Source organism: Sinocyclocheilus rhinocerous, unplaced genomic scaffold (assembly GCF_001515625.1).
Source record: "Sinocyclocheilus rhinocerous isolate Xijiao unplaced genomic scaffold, SAMN03320098_v1.1 scaffold416, whole genome shotgun sequence".
Taxonomy (NCBI): Eukaryota; Metazoa; Chordata; class Actinopteri; order Cypriniformes; family Cyprinidae; genus Sinocyclocheilus; species Sinocyclocheilus rhinocerous.
The window spans coordinates 1,182,149-1,203,514 of record NW_015647952.1 but is presented as its reverse complement, the minus strand read 5'-3'; the positions used below and the strand labels follow the sequence as shown (position 1 = coordinate 1,203,514).

The 21,366-nt window shown below is 38.2% G+C and overlaps 3 protein-coding genes and 1 non-coding gene across 9 annotated transcripts in view; 2 read left to right on the top strand and 2 right to left on the bottom strand.

Moving 5' to 3' along the window:
- Positions 1-8,654, bottom strand: part of dnah7 (dynein, axonemal, heavy chain 7) — a 72,295-nt gene extending 63,641 nt beyond the window's left edge. The window contains 18 exon segments of the mRNA XM_016513896.1: positions 111-408; positions 1,828-2,195; positions 2,398-2,718; positions 3,028-3,174; positions 3,555-3,779; positions 3,883-3,961; positions 4,032-4,159; positions 4,248-4,520; positions 5,021-5,200; positions 5,754-5,937; positions 6,207-6,382; positions 6,737-6,840; positions 7,108-7,288; positions 7,449-7,539; positions 7,886-8,054; positions 8,158-8,248; positions 8,332-8,385; positions 8,573-8,654. Of these exon segments, the coding sequence (XP_016369382.1) occupies positions 111-408; positions 1,828-2,195; positions 2,398-2,718; positions 3,028-3,174; positions 3,555-3,779; positions 3,883-3,961; positions 4,032-4,159; positions 4,248-4,520; positions 5,021-5,200; positions 5,754-5,937; positions 6,207-6,382; positions 6,737-6,840; positions 7,108-7,288; positions 7,449-7,539; positions 7,886-8,054; positions 8,158-8,248; positions 8,332-8,385; positions 8,573-8,584 (3,081 nt within the window). The 5' untranslated portion in view covers positions 8,585-8,654.
- Positions 8,655-11,191: 2,537 nt separating this feature from the next.
- On the top strand, positions 11,192-11,301 carry trnal-caa (transfer RNA leucine (anticodon CAA)). Its single transcript has 2 exons — positions 11,192-11,229; positions 11,256-11,301. It is a non-coding gene; the product is annotated as a tRNA-Leu (tRNA).
- A 320-nt stretch (positions 11,302-11,621) lies between these two features.
- Positions 11,622-19,057, bottom strand: rubcnl (rubicon like autophagy enhancer). Its single transcript, XM_016513868.1, has 12 exons — positions 19,024-19,057; positions 18,042-18,668; positions 17,575-17,743; positions 16,840-16,894; positions 16,624-16,756; positions 16,214-16,347; positions 15,294-15,358; positions 14,299-14,537; positions 12,916-12,977; positions 12,603-12,756; positions 12,337-12,427; positions 11,622-12,107 (listed from the first exon to the last, which is right to left on the bottom strand). The coding sequence occupies exons 1-12, from the start codon at positions 19,024-19,026 to the stop codon at positions 12,004-12,006; spliced, it is 1,836 nt and encodes a 611-aa protein (XP_016369354.1). The 5' UTR covers positions 19,027-19,057; the 3' UTR covers positions 11,622-12,003.
- A 908-nt stretch (positions 19,058-19,965) lies between these two features.
- The window catches only part of lrch1 (leucine-rich repeats and calponin homology (CH) domain containing 1), a 50,202-nt gene continuing 48,801 nt past the window's right edge, over positions 19,966-21,366 (top strand). For all 6 annotated transcript variants that reach the window (XM_016513895.1, XM_016513894.1, XM_016513891.1 and 3 more), the window contains exon 1: positions 19,966-20,313. In XM_016513895.1, coding sequence (XP_016369381.1) covers positions 20,085-20,313 — 229 coding nt within the window. In that variant the 5' untranslated portion in view covers positions 19,966-20,084. The remainder of the gene's footprint in view (positions 20,314-21,366) is intronic.

Here is a 21,366-nt window from a genome sequence, read left to right as displayed (position 1 = left end):
TCTCTCAGAGCACTGAGACTGGGCTTGCCAATTGCTTGCCAAAGAGTCTCTAGATGAGTGACTGTGTTTGGGTGTGTGTCTCATAGCCGTCTCATTTGTCATGAACACACTATAGTTTGATATGTCAGGAACTTTTTCAAAGAGTTATTCTCAGTTCTAGATATAAACAAACCCAAGGTTTTTTTTATATTTTGCTGCATATGTAGGGCTTTCTGACTCACCAGGCTGACTTGTTTCATAGTGTCCCTCCAGGTTTTATCCACAGCAGTAAAGCGTCGTCCCTCTTCGGGCATCTGGGCCATGATGTCTGGGGAACTGAAGATGGGCTCAAGATAGAGCCAGGTGCCCTGAACCTTTAACCACTCATCCATAATTTCCTGCAGCAAAAGCAGTTTGCCCTCCCAGTCCCTGAGATACATGCATACAGACACACAGTGTAAACAAGTGAGACAAATAGCTAAATACCAACACTTTTCTGTACCAATTTGGGCTCACTGATACAGTCTCTTTTTCCATTTTGGTGCTTCAAAATCAGGATTACAAAGTATGTGACTAATCACGAGACACTAAAGCTATTAAACCAACACGGAATTAGTGCATGTACGATTTTGTAATTGTACCTGTTACGTATCCGGTCCATGAACTTCCGTCTGCTAGCCATCAGAGGTCACCCTTTCCATTTTAATTGACTCTCGCACTACATACTGTTGCATATCACCCCGGACTACATATCCCATCATTCATTGCACTGATTGCACACAGCACTGATTGCACACAGCTGTTTCATATCACTCACTCACTATTTAACACTCACTCTGATCCCTTCCCGCTGCCGAGTATTGTATGCGCTTATCGCCAGCAGTGATAGCTACTCTACAGAGCCCTCGTTAGCTTCCTAGCCTAGCCTAGCCTAGCCTAGTCTGTTTTCTCGTGTCCTGATCTTGGCCTGTGTATCTCGGATTCCCCCTCTCGTCTTGCCCTACTCGGATACTGTTTGCCCCTGCCTGGACCTTTGCCTTGTACCTGGATTTATCTCTCTAGTCTCGCCGTGTTGATTCTGTTCGCCGATCATAGACCCACACTAGCCCTAGGTTTATTCTTGTGTCTTGCCCTCTATATACCTGTTGCCATTGTCTGACCCTTGCCTGTTTCTGACCACGTCTCTTAAATAAAAGCTTGCAGATGGATCCGCACGTCTCACGTCTTGTCAACCCCGTAACAGTACCATACTGAACTGTGTTCTAATGGAAATGCTAATGTCACTGTTACTTACCTTGCACAGAACCTTTCAGCCTGACTGTTGGGAAAAAAACTGCTTGTTTCACATGCAAATTTAGAATCCTAGCTAGACCCCTTTTAATGAGGTATAAGCCCCAGTAAGGTTTTGCTGTGCCCTAGTAAAATTTCCTTGATAAATCATTGTCTGACGAAATAAATTACAGCCGATATGGCAGAAAATTAGATGTAAACTAAAATATATTTTAGCAGTGCTTTATAGAGTAAATTGATCTGTAAAATTTAAACTAATGAAATGATCTGCACCACACACTTACATTTTGTTACATATTATGATTTAAATAAATAAGTAAATAAACCTAGAAATTTAGAAGTAGATTTGTGAAATTCTTAGCCGGCTTGTGGCCCAGTAATGATCAAGCTCTAGACGATGATTATTATAAGCAAATGTGAATAAGCAAATATGACAGCTACAATTCTGGCCAACCAGAATTACATACAATATGCATACTATATGTATAAACTTTGCATATTAATTTTGCATACACGTTCATATTGACTGCAAAATATGCACAGACACTCATCTCTCACCGTATCTCGGCCTCAAATGGCTTGATGAATGGTGAGCCCCTCATGGTCTGGGTCTTGACAATATGGTCATCCAGCAGCATCTGGATCTCATCCAATGAGGACAGAATGGAGGTTCCAGTTTCGCGATAGGGCAGGAGGGTGAACTCTATCCCCTCCCATTCACTAGCCATGCGCTCCATGGCCTTTTCAAGGCCGTGTTCCTTACTGGCCCCTTCGCTGATGGTTTCAAAGGCAGAGAGGTGAGCTTCCAGATGCAGTGGAAGAAACTGGGCCACACAGGCATCCTCCTCTGAGGGCTTGATGGGGAAGCCGACAACTGCAGACATGGCCTCCCAATGGCGCTCGCGGAGACCGGGGTTACAAAGCACCTGCCGAAACAAATCATCCCCATAATTAATGAGCAGCCCGGCATAGAATCTACACTCTCAGAATTCCCCAGAAAGCACAGCAGATTTCAGCCCCTTACATGTTCTTCATTAAATATAATTTACAATGCTTTCAGCTACCAATAAGAGTGAGGTACCGTCAAAAATGGACAGTTGGGACAGTGACTCAAATGAAAAGCATTACCTGCACTAAAGGAATGTGTTCCTTAAAGGCTTCCACTTCTGTCTTCACAGAGGTGGCGATTTGAAGAGCTTTGGGTGAGTCCTGGAAGCTTTTTTCAAGCTTGTACAGGGAACGGCTGTAGTTACCCACGTCAGCTTCCACTTTGTCCGGGTTGACAGCTGAGAGTGGGCCGTTCACCCACTGACGGTGCTGATTCTGAAACTCAGCCGCCGTCTCATACAGCCGCAGATAAGGGAGCAGATGGTCTTGAACAGTTTTGCATTGTGGGTACTGAGAGACAGGCCAGCCAAAGGCCCCCTCCTCCTGGTTGAAGCCTCTGATCTGATGGATACAAGAGTGAATGAGTTTGATTGTGCAGGTGCAACGATAAGAGCGGCTATTCTCAGAGGCACTCTAAAACTCTTTGACAAATCCAACTGACAAATGTCCTAAACATTTTTCCCCTGCACTTTAGATTGTGTGAACAGGCTTGAGCTTTTCATAATGACAATAATATTTTATTTACATCTTGGTATTTCCATTTTGCATTTTTATGCAATATCCCAAAGTTTCATTATATAATGTGGATGAAAACCTTGCTAATGAAGCAGTGAAATAAACCATAATGCTTTTGTCCAGAGTACACAGTACCTTTTCCATAACCAAATCCAGTTTGGAATTGAGGGCCTGGGCTTTTTTCAGATATTTGTTGAGCTCAGAGACGTCACCAAAGGTCATAAAGTCCTCCACTTGCTGTTCATAGCTCTCGATATCCTCCACAACCCTCTCACATCTCAACTACGATTTGAAAACACACATTATTTTATGTAATAGTGCAGCAATGCCAGATTGAACATCAAAGTGCAGAGTTTTAATTATGTGTTATTGGTGAATTTGTTTGAATTTCTGCTTAGATTTTACTTTTTGTGTTTTAGTTGCTGGTAAATACATTTTTTCAAATGTTTTGTCACTGCTAAGTATAGAATAAACACTCATGCTTGGAGGTTCTTTATTGTTTTCCCTAATTGTTGTTCTTATATGCACTATGTAATGTACAAAGTGTTGCATAATGTGAAGATTCGATGTGTCTGTTTCCAGGGTATGTTTCCATGTTTGGTTTGATCAATTGTTTTTAGGGTTGTCTGTGCTGATTGACCAGCATGTGGCATCTCTAGTACCTTCAGGCCATTCTGGAACTGGTTGGTCTTCTCTTTGATAATCTGGCGGTGCTGATCAAAGACGGAAGGCATGCGTGCATGACACTGGAAGGTCTTGCTGTTCAGCTGAATGTCTGTGTGCGAGAATGTGACATAATCCACCAAGAAACACAACCTGCTATTGGACTCCTGAAGCTTCATTTCCAACTGAGGCATTTCCTCAGCCTCCACCTTCATCACATATGCCTATGACAAAAAGGAAATAATATACAGTACTGAAAGATCTTTTGTTTGTCGACAGAAACTAAACAGAGACAGGTTCAAAGATAGAGATGGAGGTCAGTATTACCTGAAGTTCCATGAGTTCCTGTGTGTTTGATGGATTTCTGAGGGCTTTATTTGATATTGTATCGTATTCCTCACACAACCTAGAGATCAGTGACATGGATTACTAACCGGTTACTGAAAAAATGTTTTGGAAATTTGTCAGTGACTCACTTGCTATTGAACTCTTGATGACCCTGCAACATGTGAGTGACCAGTTTCTGCAGGAGACCCTCTGCTCGCTTCACAAGGGCACGGACCAGATCATGGGAGTGCACTTCAAACATGCCCAAACGTACCACCTTAAACACAGAACACAATAAATGAAGGTTTTGGCCATAATTCTGTGGGGAAAGGCTGCTAAAATGTGGACTGTAAATAACCATCAACCTTCAGGGTGTTGTATTGGATCTCATCAGCTAACTGCTGGTAGCGTGTCACCTCCATCATCAGCTCCTGGAAGGAGTGCTGCTCCTGCAGGAATTGGGTAACATCCTCCTCAGCTTGCTGGGACACCAGCGGAGCATACTTATCATAAAGACGGACATGCTTCAAAGGTTCAGCTCTTTCTGCGCGTATTACACGTGTGATCTTTTCCTGCTGGGCCTTCAGGATCTCCGGCAAGATGATGGGCTTTAGAGTATGATGTGTTTCTGGGCCAGGCTTGAATTAGTATAAATGTGTAAACACATGACACAGAAATGACAATAATCAGAGTAAAGTCTTCCTTTTGAAGGAATGACAAGTGTGTTTGGTTATAGTGGCTGATAATATTTAGCTGATGCAACCTAACTATGGGTAATATTTGTACAGTGTTAAAGAAGTGATATCACACTTTTCTTCTCCCTGAAGGCCACTATACTTTTTTGTGCTCAAAACATTCATAACTTGCTAGAAATATATATGTTAACTAAGTTAACCGAGTTCTGTTTCAGAATGAAAAATCTTTGTGACATAGTTTCAATAAATTGTCTGTTTTCACTGGAGCAAGACATTTTGAATTCTGAACATATAAAATGTTTTCAAGTACACTGAACTCTTTTATCTATAAAGATCAATGAAAATTTGATTCCTCATGATATGTTCCCTTTAATATTATTATAGCTATCAAACAACACAGCACAAGCGAGATGTAACATAAAATTTAAAAAACATATGTTTACCCATTCTGAGTACAGCTCCATCTCTACTCGAGGGATCAAACTTAAGGATTTCAGCATCATGTCATACACAGTTAGCAGAGTGACTTCAAAGTCTTTGAAATCAGGTTCAAATCTGATAGTATTTTGATCCAGCACCAGCCTTAGGACGAACCCTGGATGCTCATAGGCTCGCACTGACCGCTTCAGTGGGTAAAAAAAAAACATATTATTTCATAGGCCATGGGGATTTATAAAGGCTGTCAAAATGTAAATAATAAAAGATACACTGAAGCAAAAAAAAAAATAATCGATATTGAATCGAATCAAATCGAACTGGTAATCGAATCTGTAATCGAATCGAATCGCAAGCTTGTGAATGAGAATCGAATCGAATCGTGAAATTTGTGTTAAAACCTAGCCCTATTTTTTCCACAAGGGGCTTAATTTGTTACAATGCAGTTCAATGCCTTCAATGTTCAATTGTCCTGTCCCACAGTGGACATTCTTCATGGTCATCTGACACTTACTTGAAAGACACTTGCCACAGATCTAGTACTGCGAGCATAGTGGGATTGATTGAGTGAAGCTGGTGTCTCATTCTTTTCTGGGCCTGAATAAATGATTTATTCCATGGCTTTGGAATAATTTCCATTCTGCAAGATACACTGAAGCAAAAAAAGATTCCACAGTGATATAAAAAATATATTTGTTCAAAGAAAAAAAGGTTCAGAATTCACAGTGCTACAGATCTTACAGGGTCCTGGGCAATGAGGTGTGTGTAGTCCTGAATAGACTCCAGTGCCAAGCTTTGTAGCTGGTAGGTCATGAGCGTGGCCAGACAGTTGTAGAAAGACTGCAGTCGAGCAACACTACTGTTACTAGGGATCAGTTTGCGCTTGCTACCAAGACAACAGATTTGCTGCACTTCTGGTATCCACCTGTTTGATTCAAAACAAGAAAAGAAACAATTGGAGTTGCATTGTTTTTGCAGAGTACAGTCTGCTAAGCTTAAGAAAATTATTTGGATTCTGTTCAGCTGTCGACAACTTGTAACTGCCTACTGCAATATTGAGTAGTAAGCAAAATCATTCATTGTCAAGTTATTGTCTTCATCCGTGAAAAATTCAACAGATAGCTGGGATGGACGATCAATTCATGTGGTCGCTGATGAATTGACAAGTATAGGAAAACAGCTGAGAGTGCTTACTTTTTGAGAAGGATGCCTGTGGCATATTCAATGTGTTTGCTGACTAACTGCTGAAAAGCAGACAGCTCCACAGATTCCTGCTCGTTGTGGAAGACCTCCACATCAACAAGGCGCAACTTCCTGCAGAAGAGAACAAGACAATATAGTCTATATATATATGTTTTTTTAACATAAGGCTTTTTTAAATTTACCAATAACACTATTTTCATATTGCCATTTAACAATATTAACATAATTCAAAATGCTTTGCGTCATTTTGGCAGATAAAAAGGAATGAACTATTGTTTTTTATGCATATTACAAATCTTGCTACAGTAAAGGATGCTAGTAGGGATTAGAAGAAGGGGATTAAAAAAAGTTTTAAAGTACTAATACCACAGAAGTTATTGGTACATCAAAGTCACAAATCACATAATGTAAGGCTAAATTTGAATTTAGAAGAAAACAATTACTTTCAAGAATCTACATTATTTTGACAAATATACACCATTAACTAGAATGCCTTATGGTCAGTTTTATGCCTAAGACACTCTATTTGTCTTGTGTCTTGTCAGGACTCACTCCTGTCTGTGTGCAGGGAGATCTCTAGCTTTGGACTCCTGATTCTCTCTGGGGTCTTGCAGCACAAAATCCACTACATGGAGAGCAGAGGACAACACCACACACAATACTTGGCCATGGCATTTAGACAGTAGCATAGAGACTAAAACTTATTGTTTATTAAAAATGACAGTAAGATATATCTTGTAGGAACAAGCACCTAGACTAAACATCAGATTTTTTTCATAGGCATTGAGTGAAAAATGTTTCTCCAAGATCTCTGTGCTTTAGACCACTGAAATATATAAAGCTACTGTGTCTACTTTGCAAACTGTCAAATTAGCCAAACAGAAGACCATACCTATGGCCTTTTTGACACTGAGCAGATAGTCTTCTCTCATCTCATCTGAGAGAGTCTCAATGGTTCCACTCAAACTCTTCAGGTGTTCTGGGACTAAAGCAAGAACATTCTTAAGCCAAGAGTCCTCCATAGCTGCCACGTCCTCTGTGCCTATCCCATTGCGGATGTAATAGTAGTACCTCTGAAAGACAGAAAACAAGACACAATGTCTGTGGACAAACGGCATAAGGACATACAGTAGTTTTAATACAGGAATGACTACCTTTTATTCTAATGCCTCACATATGAGATGAAATGAAACTGAACTAAAATGTACATGCAGATAAAAGGTCATTGCTTACCAAAATGTCCTTCTCTGCAGCAGTAGGCGATCCCGAAGTGGATGGGGTGCTGTCTTCTGTGATGGACGTAGCAATGGCATCTTCACGGTGCCTGAAATCATACTGGTTCTTTTAGTGATTATACTGTATGTGACAGGTACAATTTATCATCAAGATCTCATCTTTATGCAAATCAAACCCACATAATAATGCTGACAAGAGCACTGCGAAACTGCTCACGATCCTTTTTGGGTTGGACACCGCCACGATGCCTGTAAGAAAGTCCTGAAAGCCCGCCATCTTTGGTCCCCACATGCTGTGGACCTCGATGACGAGTCTGACGCTAGCAATGGCATCTTCACGGTGCCTGAAATCATACTGGTTCTTTTAGTGATTATACTGTATGTGACAGGTACAATTTATCATCAAGATCTCATCTTTATGCAAATCAAACCCACATAATAATGCTGACAAGAGCACTGCGAAACTGCTCACGATCCTTCTTGGGTTGGACACCGCCACGATGCCTGTAAGAAAGTCCTGAAAGCCCTCCATCTTTGGTCCCCACATGCTGTGGACCTCGATGACGAGTCTGACGCCAATGTACCCCTGCTCCTTGCACATCTCCTTAAGGGAAGTTTGAAGCATGTTCTCACAGATAATACAGTCTGGATTGCAAATGTAATATAGTATATGTTTTTCATAAATCAAAAGACATTGTATCACATACTAGAGAGCAAAGAGCCAAGGGTGTCCTCTTGAGATGGTCCCTGAAGTCTAAAGCTAGGGCTTGCTTCATGCCACCGAGGTTTTGACTGAACCTAAAGGTTACAAGCCACTGTTGGTGGTTGAGAAGACATAATCTTGACTTAAAAAGATATGGTGGATGAGTGCCAGGCTTTACCTGCTGTGTCTGTGGCAAAAGACCCACAGTTTTATCTGGTTTCTTGAGGGGGTTCTTTTTACCAAAGGGAAAAAAGGAAGATGTTCATTGTGAGTATTATTATTATTATTAGGAATTTGTGTTGTAAGTTAATAGTGTATCATGCACTCCGTGTGAGAGCCATTCTACGAAAAGTTATTCATGAGAAAGTAACTATAAACATATTCTATTCGCCTTAAATACAACTTCACTTTTCACTCACCGGCATCTCCATGTTCAGCACTTTGGTTTTCTTTTTTACATTGAACTGGTCGGAACTGGAATTAAATTGGTCGTTTTCACATTTTAAAATGAAGCAACGTCGTATCTTGCAGATGTCAACACATCTGTGAGAAGAGAGTTTGGCAGATTTTTATAAAAACACAGCTCATCACCTGTCCAACGGTCTGCAGGTCGAGCAATAACTTAAACACGATAATTTATTTGGAAATGTGTTTGTACGTTGTTGTTAAGATAAGTTTAAAAGGTTTAGTTTGTTAACATTACCTGTTTTCGGTCAGTAACCTATCCGCTTGTGAAATGTATTGGCGTTGCTAGGCTGGTAACCAAGGAAGCGCGATGCCTGATCTACATTTGACGTAATGTGACAGTGCCCGCCCCATGCGCGTGTATGTATCGTGTATGTATCGTATTTTAGCTGGTTCATAGATGTAGAAGTAGAAATACACTTTCTTCTTTGCAATAAATAAATAAAAACGGGCGCTAGTGATTTTGTAGGCTACTTGCTGTCAACTGGTACATGCCAGCGAAGATGAAACGGCAATCGAAAGTCAAGTCTTCGTATAAGTATGTAACAAAAGAAGTAAATAAATAAAGTAACATTCTAGATAAGCCACATATTCTCATTCAAATAGATGATGACAGAATGTGGATACATTTTAGACACAAAGGTAATAGCCTACATATAAAAACTGCATATATGCACCTAATTTAACATGCAGACATATATCTTCAGCCTCTGTTTCTTCAGTTAAGCATGTGATTAGTCATTAACGATACAGTTAATCAAACAGCTTGTGTCATGAGATATGGACTAGAATAGAGTGACAAGTTTTTCTTTAGTTGGACATACTTAGGCTAGGCCTAAACTCCAACACAAAGACGCCACACTTCCAGTTTTCTGGTCCTGGATGTCCGGGTTCTACTTCATTTTCTTTCTTCCTTACAGAACTTGTGCAAAACTTGCACATACACTATTCCTGGTCACTCAATCAAAGAGAAAAACAAACAACAACCTTAAATCATAAAGGACAAGGAGTACAGAAACCCTCTAGACTAGAGGATGCGGAGAAAGACAGAGAGTGAGATAAATGAAATAAACTACTGACAAGCATGAAATGTTTGAAATGAAGGGATATGCATGATAGGGGGGGAAGAGAGACGCACAGTTTCATTAACCCCTCGCCGCGGCTGAGTGCCATCAATCAGAGTCAACATTACAGTGCTCTGATATCAGACCCCTGCTGCTCTTTCATCAGTACATGATGAGCATCTCTCCAGAGGAAACCCATCTCTCTGAGGCCATCACACACTGCATGAGGCTGTTTATGAGTGTCTTTGACTTTAACAGATACTTTGTGTTTTTTATGGCCGAATTCACAATATAAAAAAGGCTGTGCTCTTTTCTTTGTTTCATTTCACTTCCTGAAGGGAACAACACCTGCTCCAGTCCTGCCACCACTAGAGGGAGCGTTTACACAACACTACTTTTTTTTTTCTTTTTTTTTCTTTTTTTTAGTAGACTGAAACATTTCTTATGCTATTGTGTGCATAAGTTAACTACTTAAACTTGACAAAAATGTTGTTTGTTATATATTGTGAACGAGCGTTACTCTTGATTTGTTTTATGCTGTGCATAATCATAAGACAGAATGCTAACGAATCTCTAATGAATTTATTTAAAAAATAATCATTGTAAAATGTGTATAATACCGTATATAGCAGAGTATGAGAGCAAAACTACAGCACCCACAAACAGCGCTTACAACACAGAGACAATATGAAAAGATTATAAACCAGAATAGTAAAACCATTTCTGGGTGAAGAGAAATGCGTAAGAAAGCGTTTGTGTGCTAGACTTGTGGGAAATAAAGAGATATTGGGCACTGATCAGCATTCTGAGTCAGTTTTGCTGACTTAAAGAGTTGAAGAAAAAAAGTATTAAATTGCTCATAAGGATTTCGTTGTTTTTTAATTGTTTAGTACAGATTATTTTTGATTGTTTTACTGATTATTTTTTTAAATAAATTCATTATAGAGATTCGTTAGCATTCTGTTTTATGATTAATAATTTTTTTGTTTTTTTTGACAGTTCTGCAGCTGTTACCTGGATGGGATGAATTTCTGTGTGTTTTTTTTTAATTCATTTGCTTAAATTAGGACTACATTATTATGTAATTATTTGTTCCATTTTTATCTAAATAATTTAGCACTTTTTAAATGCCAAATTGTATATGACAAATATGATGATTTATTCTGTATATGTTTATGATTAATATAAATGATAAATTAATAAATAGGGCCTAACATGAATTATAATCTATTAATTCATCTGTCTAATAATGTCTAAGAATATAATAATTATGTCTACCAAGCTCTGATAATGTATGGAATATTATATTAACAGCCTATCCAAATAAAAAATAATAATAAAAAAAACAATAGGCCGATACCTTTAACTGAAATGCTTCTCTGCAAGGGTGTCCCTTATTTTTGCCTCGCTGAAGGTGAGGTGGCAACCCTAAATGCGAGTGAGAAGCCATCGTACAAGATAGATTACTAAAAAACGGACAGAAAGGCTTCAGTGTGCTGTGTGACGCGTGTCAGGATGGCCGAGCGGTCTAAGGCGCCAGACTCAAGGTTCAAACCTTCCTGTGAAGCGGGCTTTCTGGTCTCCGAATGGAGGCGTGGGTTCGAATCCCACTTCTGACAGTTCATTTTTGTCGATTCATTAATCCTTTAAATAATAAGATTCTGCTTTAATTTTGAGCATTTCTAGGTTCCTGATGTTGTTTTTCAACAAATTTAAATACTTTTTCTATTTAATTGCCTGTATAAGCTCTTGACTCAGACTTTAAATCTTAAACATATCTTAGACTTAAATCCTAAAAAATAAATAAAATTATTAAATAATAATGAATAAAATATTTTTTAAAAATCATTTTTAATATTATATAATATAAAATGTAAATTCGACTACAGAATGCTTTTAAATATAATTTGAGATGTGGTGGAAAAAGATCCAATGGTGGAAAATGGAGGGTAAAAAACATTTTGTATTGTCAGGGAATAAGAATAAATGTGTACTGCTGAATTTTAATGTCCAAATATCAGCTGTGTGTTTTCAAATCTGAGTGATCACATTCTCTGGCACTTAAATGAATCCTGATTCTCTGTAACCATTCAAAATATGAACATACTAGAGGTTGGCACGTCTCTGTGTTCACACATTGCAATGCTTGTTACTTAATGGAAATGCAATGTACAACATCAAACAATATGAAAAATATATTAATCTATGCTTTACAAAATGACAGCATATAATGCATGTCAGTAGCTGAACAGTCCAAGAGCTCTGAACATCTGGATGTTTTTACACAGCTTTAAAATGCAGTGAGGGACATGTAGGAGAATTCATAACTTGATGTCTTCCTGAAGTTTCTTTCGTTTTTGCAGTCTGGCACATTTGGGACATGATTCATCATGGAAACATGAGATGTGGAAACAGGCTCTGCAGTCTGAAGAAGAAGAAAAAATCCAAGGTACAAGGCAACTGTCATTTTATGAAATACAGGAATGGCCTTATATCAGCTTACTCTCATTGAGTTCTCATCTTCCACTGACTATTAAATGATTAAGCACTATAACCCAAGGTGGACAAAAACATTGCTTCCAGATGTCTCAAGACTTTGACGGTAATTATTAACAGAGTTTGTTGAAAATACTTGTAGTATGTTGATGTCTGACCTTGGCAGCGGGTGCAGGTGTCTCTCTGAAAAGGGAAAAGCACTTCCTCCCCGTGACAGAACTCACAGATAAAACCTTTGGCCTGACACAGCTGAAGAACACAATAGAGACGAGGACTGTTAAACACTATCTATGTATACATTTATTATTTTATTTGTGGGCATCAACATGGAACAATATGCACATGACAGTAAGTGCAGCTGTCTGGTGGTGTATTGTTCATATATACAGTATGTGTGTGTGTGTGTGTGTGTAGCTGTACAAACCTCACATATGTCGATGTGAGTGACAGCAGACTGCATCAATGCTTTCGCTATGGTACAGAGCTGACCCTTCTTTACCCTGATGAGGTCTTGCATTGAGAAGAGGTGTAGTTCCTGTATCAGATGAGCAGGAAGTTGTTCAAACTCGTCAAGTACTCTGGTTAGAGAAACAAGTGTCAAAAAGAAACCCAACACCCAACTTTCTTAAAGAAACATCATATACTGATTGTTTTAAGGCTACATTTATCTGCCAAGAATGTTCATTATGAATTCTTTGATTTTAAAAAGGTCAGAAACAAGAGGGTTAGTAAATCACCCAGCTGATAGTCTGCATGCGCTCAGAAGTTTTTTAATGGATACAAGTTGCTCCTGTAGTTCCTAAAATAAATGATAACACACAATTAATATAATGCTGCCTGATTGACCTGAAATCATTAAAAGACATACAGACACTCTACAAAAAGCTCATGAGAAGGCCAAAAAACATCAAGGCACTTTGATTCTAGTACAAAATGAGAATATATATATATTTATATCTAATAGCTGATTTCTTATAATCCTTTAATTTTTTTTATTTTTTTTTACATTATGTACACTACCATTCAGTTTTGGGGTCAGTAAGATTTTAATTAACGCTTTTATTCAGCAAGGACACATTAAATTGATGAAAAGTGACACATTTATAATGTTACAAAAAAAATGTATATTTAAAATTATTGCTGTTCTTTTGAACTTCCTATTCATCAAAGAATCCTGAAAATAAATGTAGCATGGTTTCTACAAATATATTAAGCAGCACAAGTGTTTCAACAGTAATAATAATAATAAATGTTACTTGAGCACCAAATCAGTATATTAGAAAGATTTCTGATGGATCGTGTGAAACTGAAGATTGGAGAAATGGCTGCTGAAAATTCTGCTTTGCCATCACAATAAATTCAAATAAAGGGAGTTAACTAGTTAACTGAGGTTCGGGAGCGAGGCCACGCCTCTACCAATCACCTCACTTCCTGAATCCTTCATATATCGGCCCACCTCACACCGCGCTGTTTGTCTCTTTCTCTCGAACCCACCCTTCCCTCCCCTTTAATCAAATCAGTTATTTTTCTTCTTTTCAGGTTGCATCGGGGGGTCCTAATCGTCTGGCCTAAATATACATACGAGATGATACCCCCATCCTGAGTCTCTCCGAGCCATCAATTCCAGACGCCCAGATCAACCTGACCATCATCCTATCCCCTTTACCTTTTCATCCAACTCATCCCTAACATTCTGAACAATAAACTATTCATTTACATGTTTGGTTGTGGCGTGGTCCTTGCTCGTGAAATAAAAAATAAGTTCAAATAGAAAACAGTTATTTTACATTGTAAAATATTTTCACAATATTTCTGTTTTTACTGCATTTTTAATTTAAAAAAAAGTAGTCTGGGTGAGCATTAAAAGCAAAGATTCTTTCAAAAACATTCAAAATCTTACTGACCCCAAACCTTTGAAAAGTAGTGTAATTAAAAACAGTTGTGTTGAGTGTGAGTTTATGCATAATCACTCTCACTTCCTGCAGAGCTAACTTGAGGCATCTGACCAGAATTTACAGTAGATATAACAATGAATAAACAATAGGTAACTTTTAACAAGAGTACTTTAATGATTATTATTCTGTGATTAATATTGCACCAGGGCAGAATGAAACACTCACTCTGAAACGCTGCAGCTCTTTGGCCTGACTGTACAGGTTCTTGGCCACACTTGTAAGTTTGAAGAGCGGTTGCTGCCATATAGAGTCCAGTAACTGTCTGGAGAAATGGCAGACTGGATATCGTGCAAAATCCCAGTTATTCAGAACCCGACCTGGAATCACTGATTCCAAACCGCTGTGGCAGCCATCACAAAAGTATCTACCCAGGTAGTCACAATACCGCAACTTCTTCATATACCCTTGGGAGAGAGTAGTGAAGGCATAAAGGGTTAGTTCACCCCAAAATTCTGTCATTATTTACTCACCCTCATGTCGTTTCAAACCCGTAAGACCTTCGTTCATCTTCGTAACACAAATTAAGATATTTTTGATGGAATCTGAGAGCTGTCTGACCCTCCATAGACAGCAACGCAACTGAAATGTTCCCAAGTCCAGAAACGTAGCAAGGAGATCTGTAAAATAATCCATGCGACATCAGTGGTTCAACCGCAATTATACGAAGCTACGAGAATACTTTTTGTGCGCAAAAGAAAACAAAAAAAACGACTTTATTCAACAATTCATCTCCTAATAATATCATGTCTAATAATATCATTATCTAAAGAGATAATAACCCTGTAGCACCATTTTGGAGAATATCCGCTGGATGTAAACAGTGTATGCTGTTCTGTGTCAGCTGCGTCACACGGATACGCTGTTTCTGTTCAGATCAAATCCAACAACGTAGGAAATAGATCCGGTGTGACGCAGCTGACACAGAACCGCATACATTGTTTATGCGTTGCTGTCTATGGAGGGTCAGACAGCTCTCAGATTCCATCAAAAATATCTTAATTTGTGTTCCGAAGATGAACGAAGGTCTTACGGGTTTGAAACGACATGAGGGTGAGTAACTAATGACAGAATTTTCATTTTTGGGTGAACTATCCCTTTAATGTCAGAGGACTCAAAGCTTTGGATCACATGGCTCTTATAGGAGCAGCTTTATTACTCACTGGGCTCGATTTTAGTACCACAGCCTGCACACAGGAAGTGCTGGGAAGCAATAACATCACTGCGCCTGATAAACAGATAAACAAATATTTACATACCCTTGTGAAAAAGAAATATGCCTGTATCAATGTGCACTTGTAGTGTACTTCTAATCTTAAAAATGCATTTTTAAAAACTGTACTTGTAGAAAATTTAATATTAATTAAATAAAAGACCACTTAAATGTATGTAATTGAAACGAGTACACTTTCATGACTGTTTCTTAAAACACTTGCATTGTACACTGCATTGTAATAATGTCAAATGAAAAGTTTGATTTAAAGAAAATGTTAAATCATGTAATTAATTTAATACTTTTTTGTAATTTAAAGATGTACATTTTGTTGTGTTGACAAACAAACTAAAGCATGTGTAAAAAATGTATTTGATTTTATTTTTAACTGTGGTTTGTTATTCTATATTCAATTAGAGTAAATATATTTTAAATGTACTAAATTCCATGCAGCTTCATCATTGCAAATGACCAATTACAAATATATTTAAATATATTTAAATACATGAAATGCAAGTTTCAGTAGAAACTACTTTTAAACTACTTACAGTAGTTTACCATAAATCAGTATTTGGCAGTTACATATAAAGTCCCAATTAAGTATGTCAAAAAGCATTTGAAGCACCTGTTACATATAATTTTAATATAAATAAGTTTAGAAATTTAAATTTTAATTAGAAAACATTTATGTGAAAAAAACATGCAGTTAAGTGTACAAAAACCTTACATTCAGTTTGCACTTAAGTATATTCTTTATATTTATTAAGTAAATGCTTGCTAAAGTTTTTCATAAGTGTAACACTGACCAAGAGAGTCAAGCTTTCATGCATGTATAAACTCTGTTAATGTGGATATGGTGGTCTTACTGACCTGTGTGTTGGTTGGACACAGAAGATGATCTGAAATCTGGGTGGAGCCCAGGTTAATGTTCCTCTCATTCTGGTCTTCTGCACAATCTCTTCAGTTAGACTGATCCTGTCATCTGCCATAACAGGGACAGAGACCTGTGGAAAAGACAGAAGTGTGTGTGTGTGTGTGTGTGTGTGTGCTTTCATTTATTAAAAGCACTAATTCAAATATTGTGAAAATTTATTAATTTCCCCTCACAATGTAAAGCGCTATATAAATGTAATGAATTATTATTATAATGTCCGTATGTCCTTAAAATGTTTCATGTATGTACAGCATGTGGCAGATAAAGGGAGATGTGTGTCTGTTTCTGTGGCTGCACCTGTGTGTGCTCACTGCATGAATGTGTGTTTATGCATAACCATTCTCACTTCCTGCAGAGCAGAGTTGAGGTTGTCAGGGTTTTGCAGTAGCTCAGAGGGGAACCACTGCTTCCTGAACTCTGACACCAAATGGTGGGCTAAATCTTCAGCAAAACACTGCATTCTGGAGCTCTGTAGACAACTGCAAATAAAACAATCCTGGAATTTATGCATAAAAACCAAACACAGTGACATGACTTTGTAAGTGCAGAATTCACTGCATACCTCTGAAAAGAAGCCAGGGAGTATCTGTTTGAAGATAGTTTGGGGGCGCTGTCGTCTGGCAGAGATAAGAAATTTAAAAACGAAGAGAAACAAATACACTTCCTATATGACCAACATGATTTTTCTTTTAATTTGCATCAGAATATGAAGAGATTTATGTGTAAAATTCACTAACTAGGAAACAATCTGCATGTTGGGTGACTTCTTTTGCATTATGACTATATATGCAAATGCATTTATTTTATAATTAGGTAATGTAGGTAGCAGCTTACAATAAGGTTTATACTTTGGCATGCAATACTTTACATTATTTGTACAACATTAATCTTGATCCACTACATTTGATAAGTGAGACATAAGATGGCACCAGTTGTGTTTATATTAAACAGTGTTGCCATAGACGACACTGAAAATTAGAGAATATCTACTAAATGATCAAATATTTATCAACTATAAACAACAGTATATTTATGTTAATTAAATGCATTACCTAATGTTAACATTTAAACATTATTGTACAATGTTACTTATAACTGCAGTAAAGTGGATTTCAGCAAAACACTTACCCAAAACAAAACAAGTAACAAGTAAACAAGTAAAATACTGCAGAAGTAAATGCTAATTAACGATGAGCTGTTAGTTTTAAAGAGAGCAGGTCAGCATTATCTGATATTTGGCAGAACCACATCACATGTGGATGACACAGGGCTTTGCTGCAACTCAATCTGATCTTACCCTCAAACCCGCTATCAAAGGAATAGATTGAGTCGGTTTTTGAGGTATTTTGTTTTTCGCATCTGTCTTGATGAGGAATAGTGTTTTTTAACTGCTGCAAACACACGACCCATTTCACAGCCTCCAGCATTTCCAGCACCATATCCACAACTACAAAATGAGCATTTTCCTGCACATAAACAATGATAAAAAATACACACTTTACGTTGCCAAAATTATAATACGAGACATCTAAAACAGAAGCTGGATTTCCCAAAATGTCAACAAAAAGGGATCCTCTAGGGTGTTAATATACAGTCATTTATAAAACTTTACATGTTTGTTAGTTGGCATTTAAGTTAAATATTTAGGTACTGCTGAGGTTTAATGTTGCTAGAGATTCCATGTGAAAATGCTTAAAAAGTGGCTTGCAAAAATGATGCACTATATTTTTAAGTAAATTCAAGAAATCATTTTTTACAGTGTACCTGGTCCAGACTGTAGAGGTCTGCAGTGGAGTGATCTACACATGATCCATGTTTCTTAGCTTGGTCTGAGCTCCTCTGACCAGATGCTGGTGGGAGGTCAGAGCAGGCTCTTCTTTTAGTCTTTGACTGGAAACCCTCATGTAATCGGCCAGAAACAAAAGTGTGGCTGCGAGTGTCCTGAGAGACAGGTGTAATTCCTGTGCCATGATTATCTGTGAGGAACTGTGTCTGTCCTGAAGAGCCTTTGGGTGAATCACAGTGATCAAGGTTTCTCTCTTTCTCCGAGCGACTGGACTCTACCAGTCTATGTGGACTTGAATAGTTAGATTTCACAGTTGGAGAGGTAGATAGTTCCCATATTGGAGGTGTCAAAGACAGACCAAACTGTTTTTCTGTCTCTGTGTTATATCTCTTGCGGGATATGACAGGGCTGCTCCGGGGTAGATGGTACTCTTCCTCGGGCTCGAACAGGCCTGAATCCCATTCAGCGACTGGGGCGTTACATTCGCACATCTTCAGTCCATCTTCATAAATACCATCATCATCATCAGTGCTGTCAGAGTGATTATCATTTAAATCAGAATTCACTAACCAGCTAACAAAGCTACAGCTATTACCCGCATTTGCCTGGAGGATGAGAGAGGAAAGAACAGTAAAACACTCAGGGATAAAGGGAAATAGTTTGGGTTAAATAGTCTAGTTTATTTTTTACCATCATCCTGTCTAAGTACATGTCACTGAGAGAAACTACAAATCACTAAAATAATGATTGTTGTTCCAAACCTGCATGACAGGTTACTCTTTCATCGAAAATAAAACTTAGGGTGATCTATCCCTTTAAGATTCACAACTGCAACGGTGTGTGGGTTGTAAACTGTATCCGTGTTTCACAATGATCCTGACAGACAGCTGAGAGTAAAGACTCCGTGTTTGATTATGTGATATTTGCTCTAGCAAAGAGATAAAAACCAGTAAAACTCACCATATTTCGTTCGGGAAACTAGAAGAAAAGCTGCAGCTTTCGTTTATGATATGATCTGATAAGTCTCCAGCAGTTTCACTTCCTCAGTCTCTAAATATTAGCCAATGTACGATTTCTTTAGAGAAGCAGAACAGTGTCTAACTTGCTTGATTAGATGACCAATCTAATGGGGGAAGCATACCATATATAACTGAAGCAAGAGCAAACATAAAGTGCAAACATTATAACCTAATTGTTTTAACGGTTTAATACGTTTTATGTCACGTAAAAAAAAAATTCCTTTAGGTAAAGTCAGTTATTGAGGTCATTACAGTACACTTAATGTAATTACACAAGTCAGCCATATATTTTAAACCTTGATCCTAATAAATTATTTTTTTTAACTCAGTCTGATCAATTCATAAAAATGTTAATTAATTAAATTGCATGAGTAACATTAATGACTAAAATTTACTTTAGGATGTGAAGCTATCAAAAAAGAAAAATGTATATGCACAATTAACTTTTGGAGTAAAATATTATTTTATTGTAGCACAGCACACATAGGGTTATAAATTAAAACTCTGGTGTGTGCTGTATAATAAAATGATATTTTATTATATAAAATCTTAATATTTTACTTTCATATTACTATTTAGTTTCAGACATTTTTTCAATTATGAGTTATAATTAGAAAAAAAAATAATTATGAGAGTAAATAGAGAGCATGCACTTATTGTGTGCTTAATACCATTTTGTATAACAACCATGAATTCCCGAAAGGTGAGGCTTTAATATTTTATAATCCATTCAGTAAAGTTTTCTAACAGCATTCTGCTCAACATCACCATTTGTTTGCAGCTGCTGTTCGCGTACAGCAGATGGCGCTGTAAGTAAAGGCCATCGAGCCCGTTATTGGCACGAGCTCAGGTTCATAAACAAACTGCGCAGACGCGTTATGGACACAGTCAGATAGCGCACTAGGAGGAAATTCACCCACCGCTGAAACCAGCACATTTTCTTTGGGATATACCGATCGCAGAGCCTTTCGACGAGCTTTTTTTTCCCCCGACGGGGCGAACATGGCGACGCTGGGACCGGAGCCCCGTCATCATTCCCAGCTGCCCTCTGCCGCATTACAGACGAACCTGAGCGGACTGGGCTCCAGCACCAGCCTGCCTCTCAACCGGGGCTTGGAGAGAGCTCTGGAGGATGCGGCGAACTCCGGATTTCTGAACCTCAGCACAAGAAAACTGAAAGAATTCCCCCGGACAGCATCTAATTACGACCTAACGGATACGGTTGAAGCAGGTAACATTACAGTGATGAAGTGATGCTGTATTTATGTTTAGCACGCTGCGCCTGCTCGGTGAGATGCGCTTAGAATAGTTTCAAACGGGAATGTTTCCCAAAATGTGTTTTGTCGCATTTTAACCACTTGAAGATGTTTTGGCTTTTTTAAAACTTCTACTGTAGTCCTAACTCAACAGAAAACAGATGAAACTTCTGCGTCAGCATGTATAGAAATGTTACAGAACATGTTGCAGACAGGACAATGTCATGGGCCGGGATAAAGAGAAGTGGGCTACTTCAATTGTCTCCAGAAGCATTATAAACACCCAGCACGGACATTTGAGGACGTGTGGGACTACAGTAGTGGATATTATTACTGTCCATAATAAGACTTCCTATGTGACCAGCTTGTCCACATACTGAGTAGCCTACTATGGAAATCCCCTTGCACTTTTGACAGGGGATTTCATTTCCATCTTTGGAGATGAGCAGAACACACCAATGCCTATGAAATGAAAATGAATGCATTTGTGGGTTGTGTTTTGAAACCAGAACTCTGAAGGTTGATGATCATAGGATCTGCAGGGATTAGTTATTTTGTTTAGCTACTCTTTATTGCACGACGTGAATAATTAACTTACAACCTATTGACGTTGTCATTAAGGACACTCTCGCGAGGAGACATTTAAGCTTTCTATCAAAATGTCCCGAACTGAAAAGAATGATTTTCTGCTTTTATGTGTACTGCTTATTATGGTAAATAATAACAACTTGAGACATGTATCTCCGCGAGGCATGTGACGTCAGTAGTGGTAGGGATCTCAGTGAGTCGAATCTATTGAGTCTCTTAAGCAAAATGATTCATTCAGTAGATCTTTCTGCTACACCAGTGAGTGTTTCTATATCAGTGTGTGGTGAATGAGTCACTGAATTGTTCACTTTATCAAGTCGATCAAAGCACCGAATCCAAGCAAGGGTCTGGAGTCCTTGCTTTTAAAGGGGTCATATGATGCTGCTAAAAAGAACATTATTTTGTGTATTTGGTGTAATGAAATGTGTTTATGCGGTTTA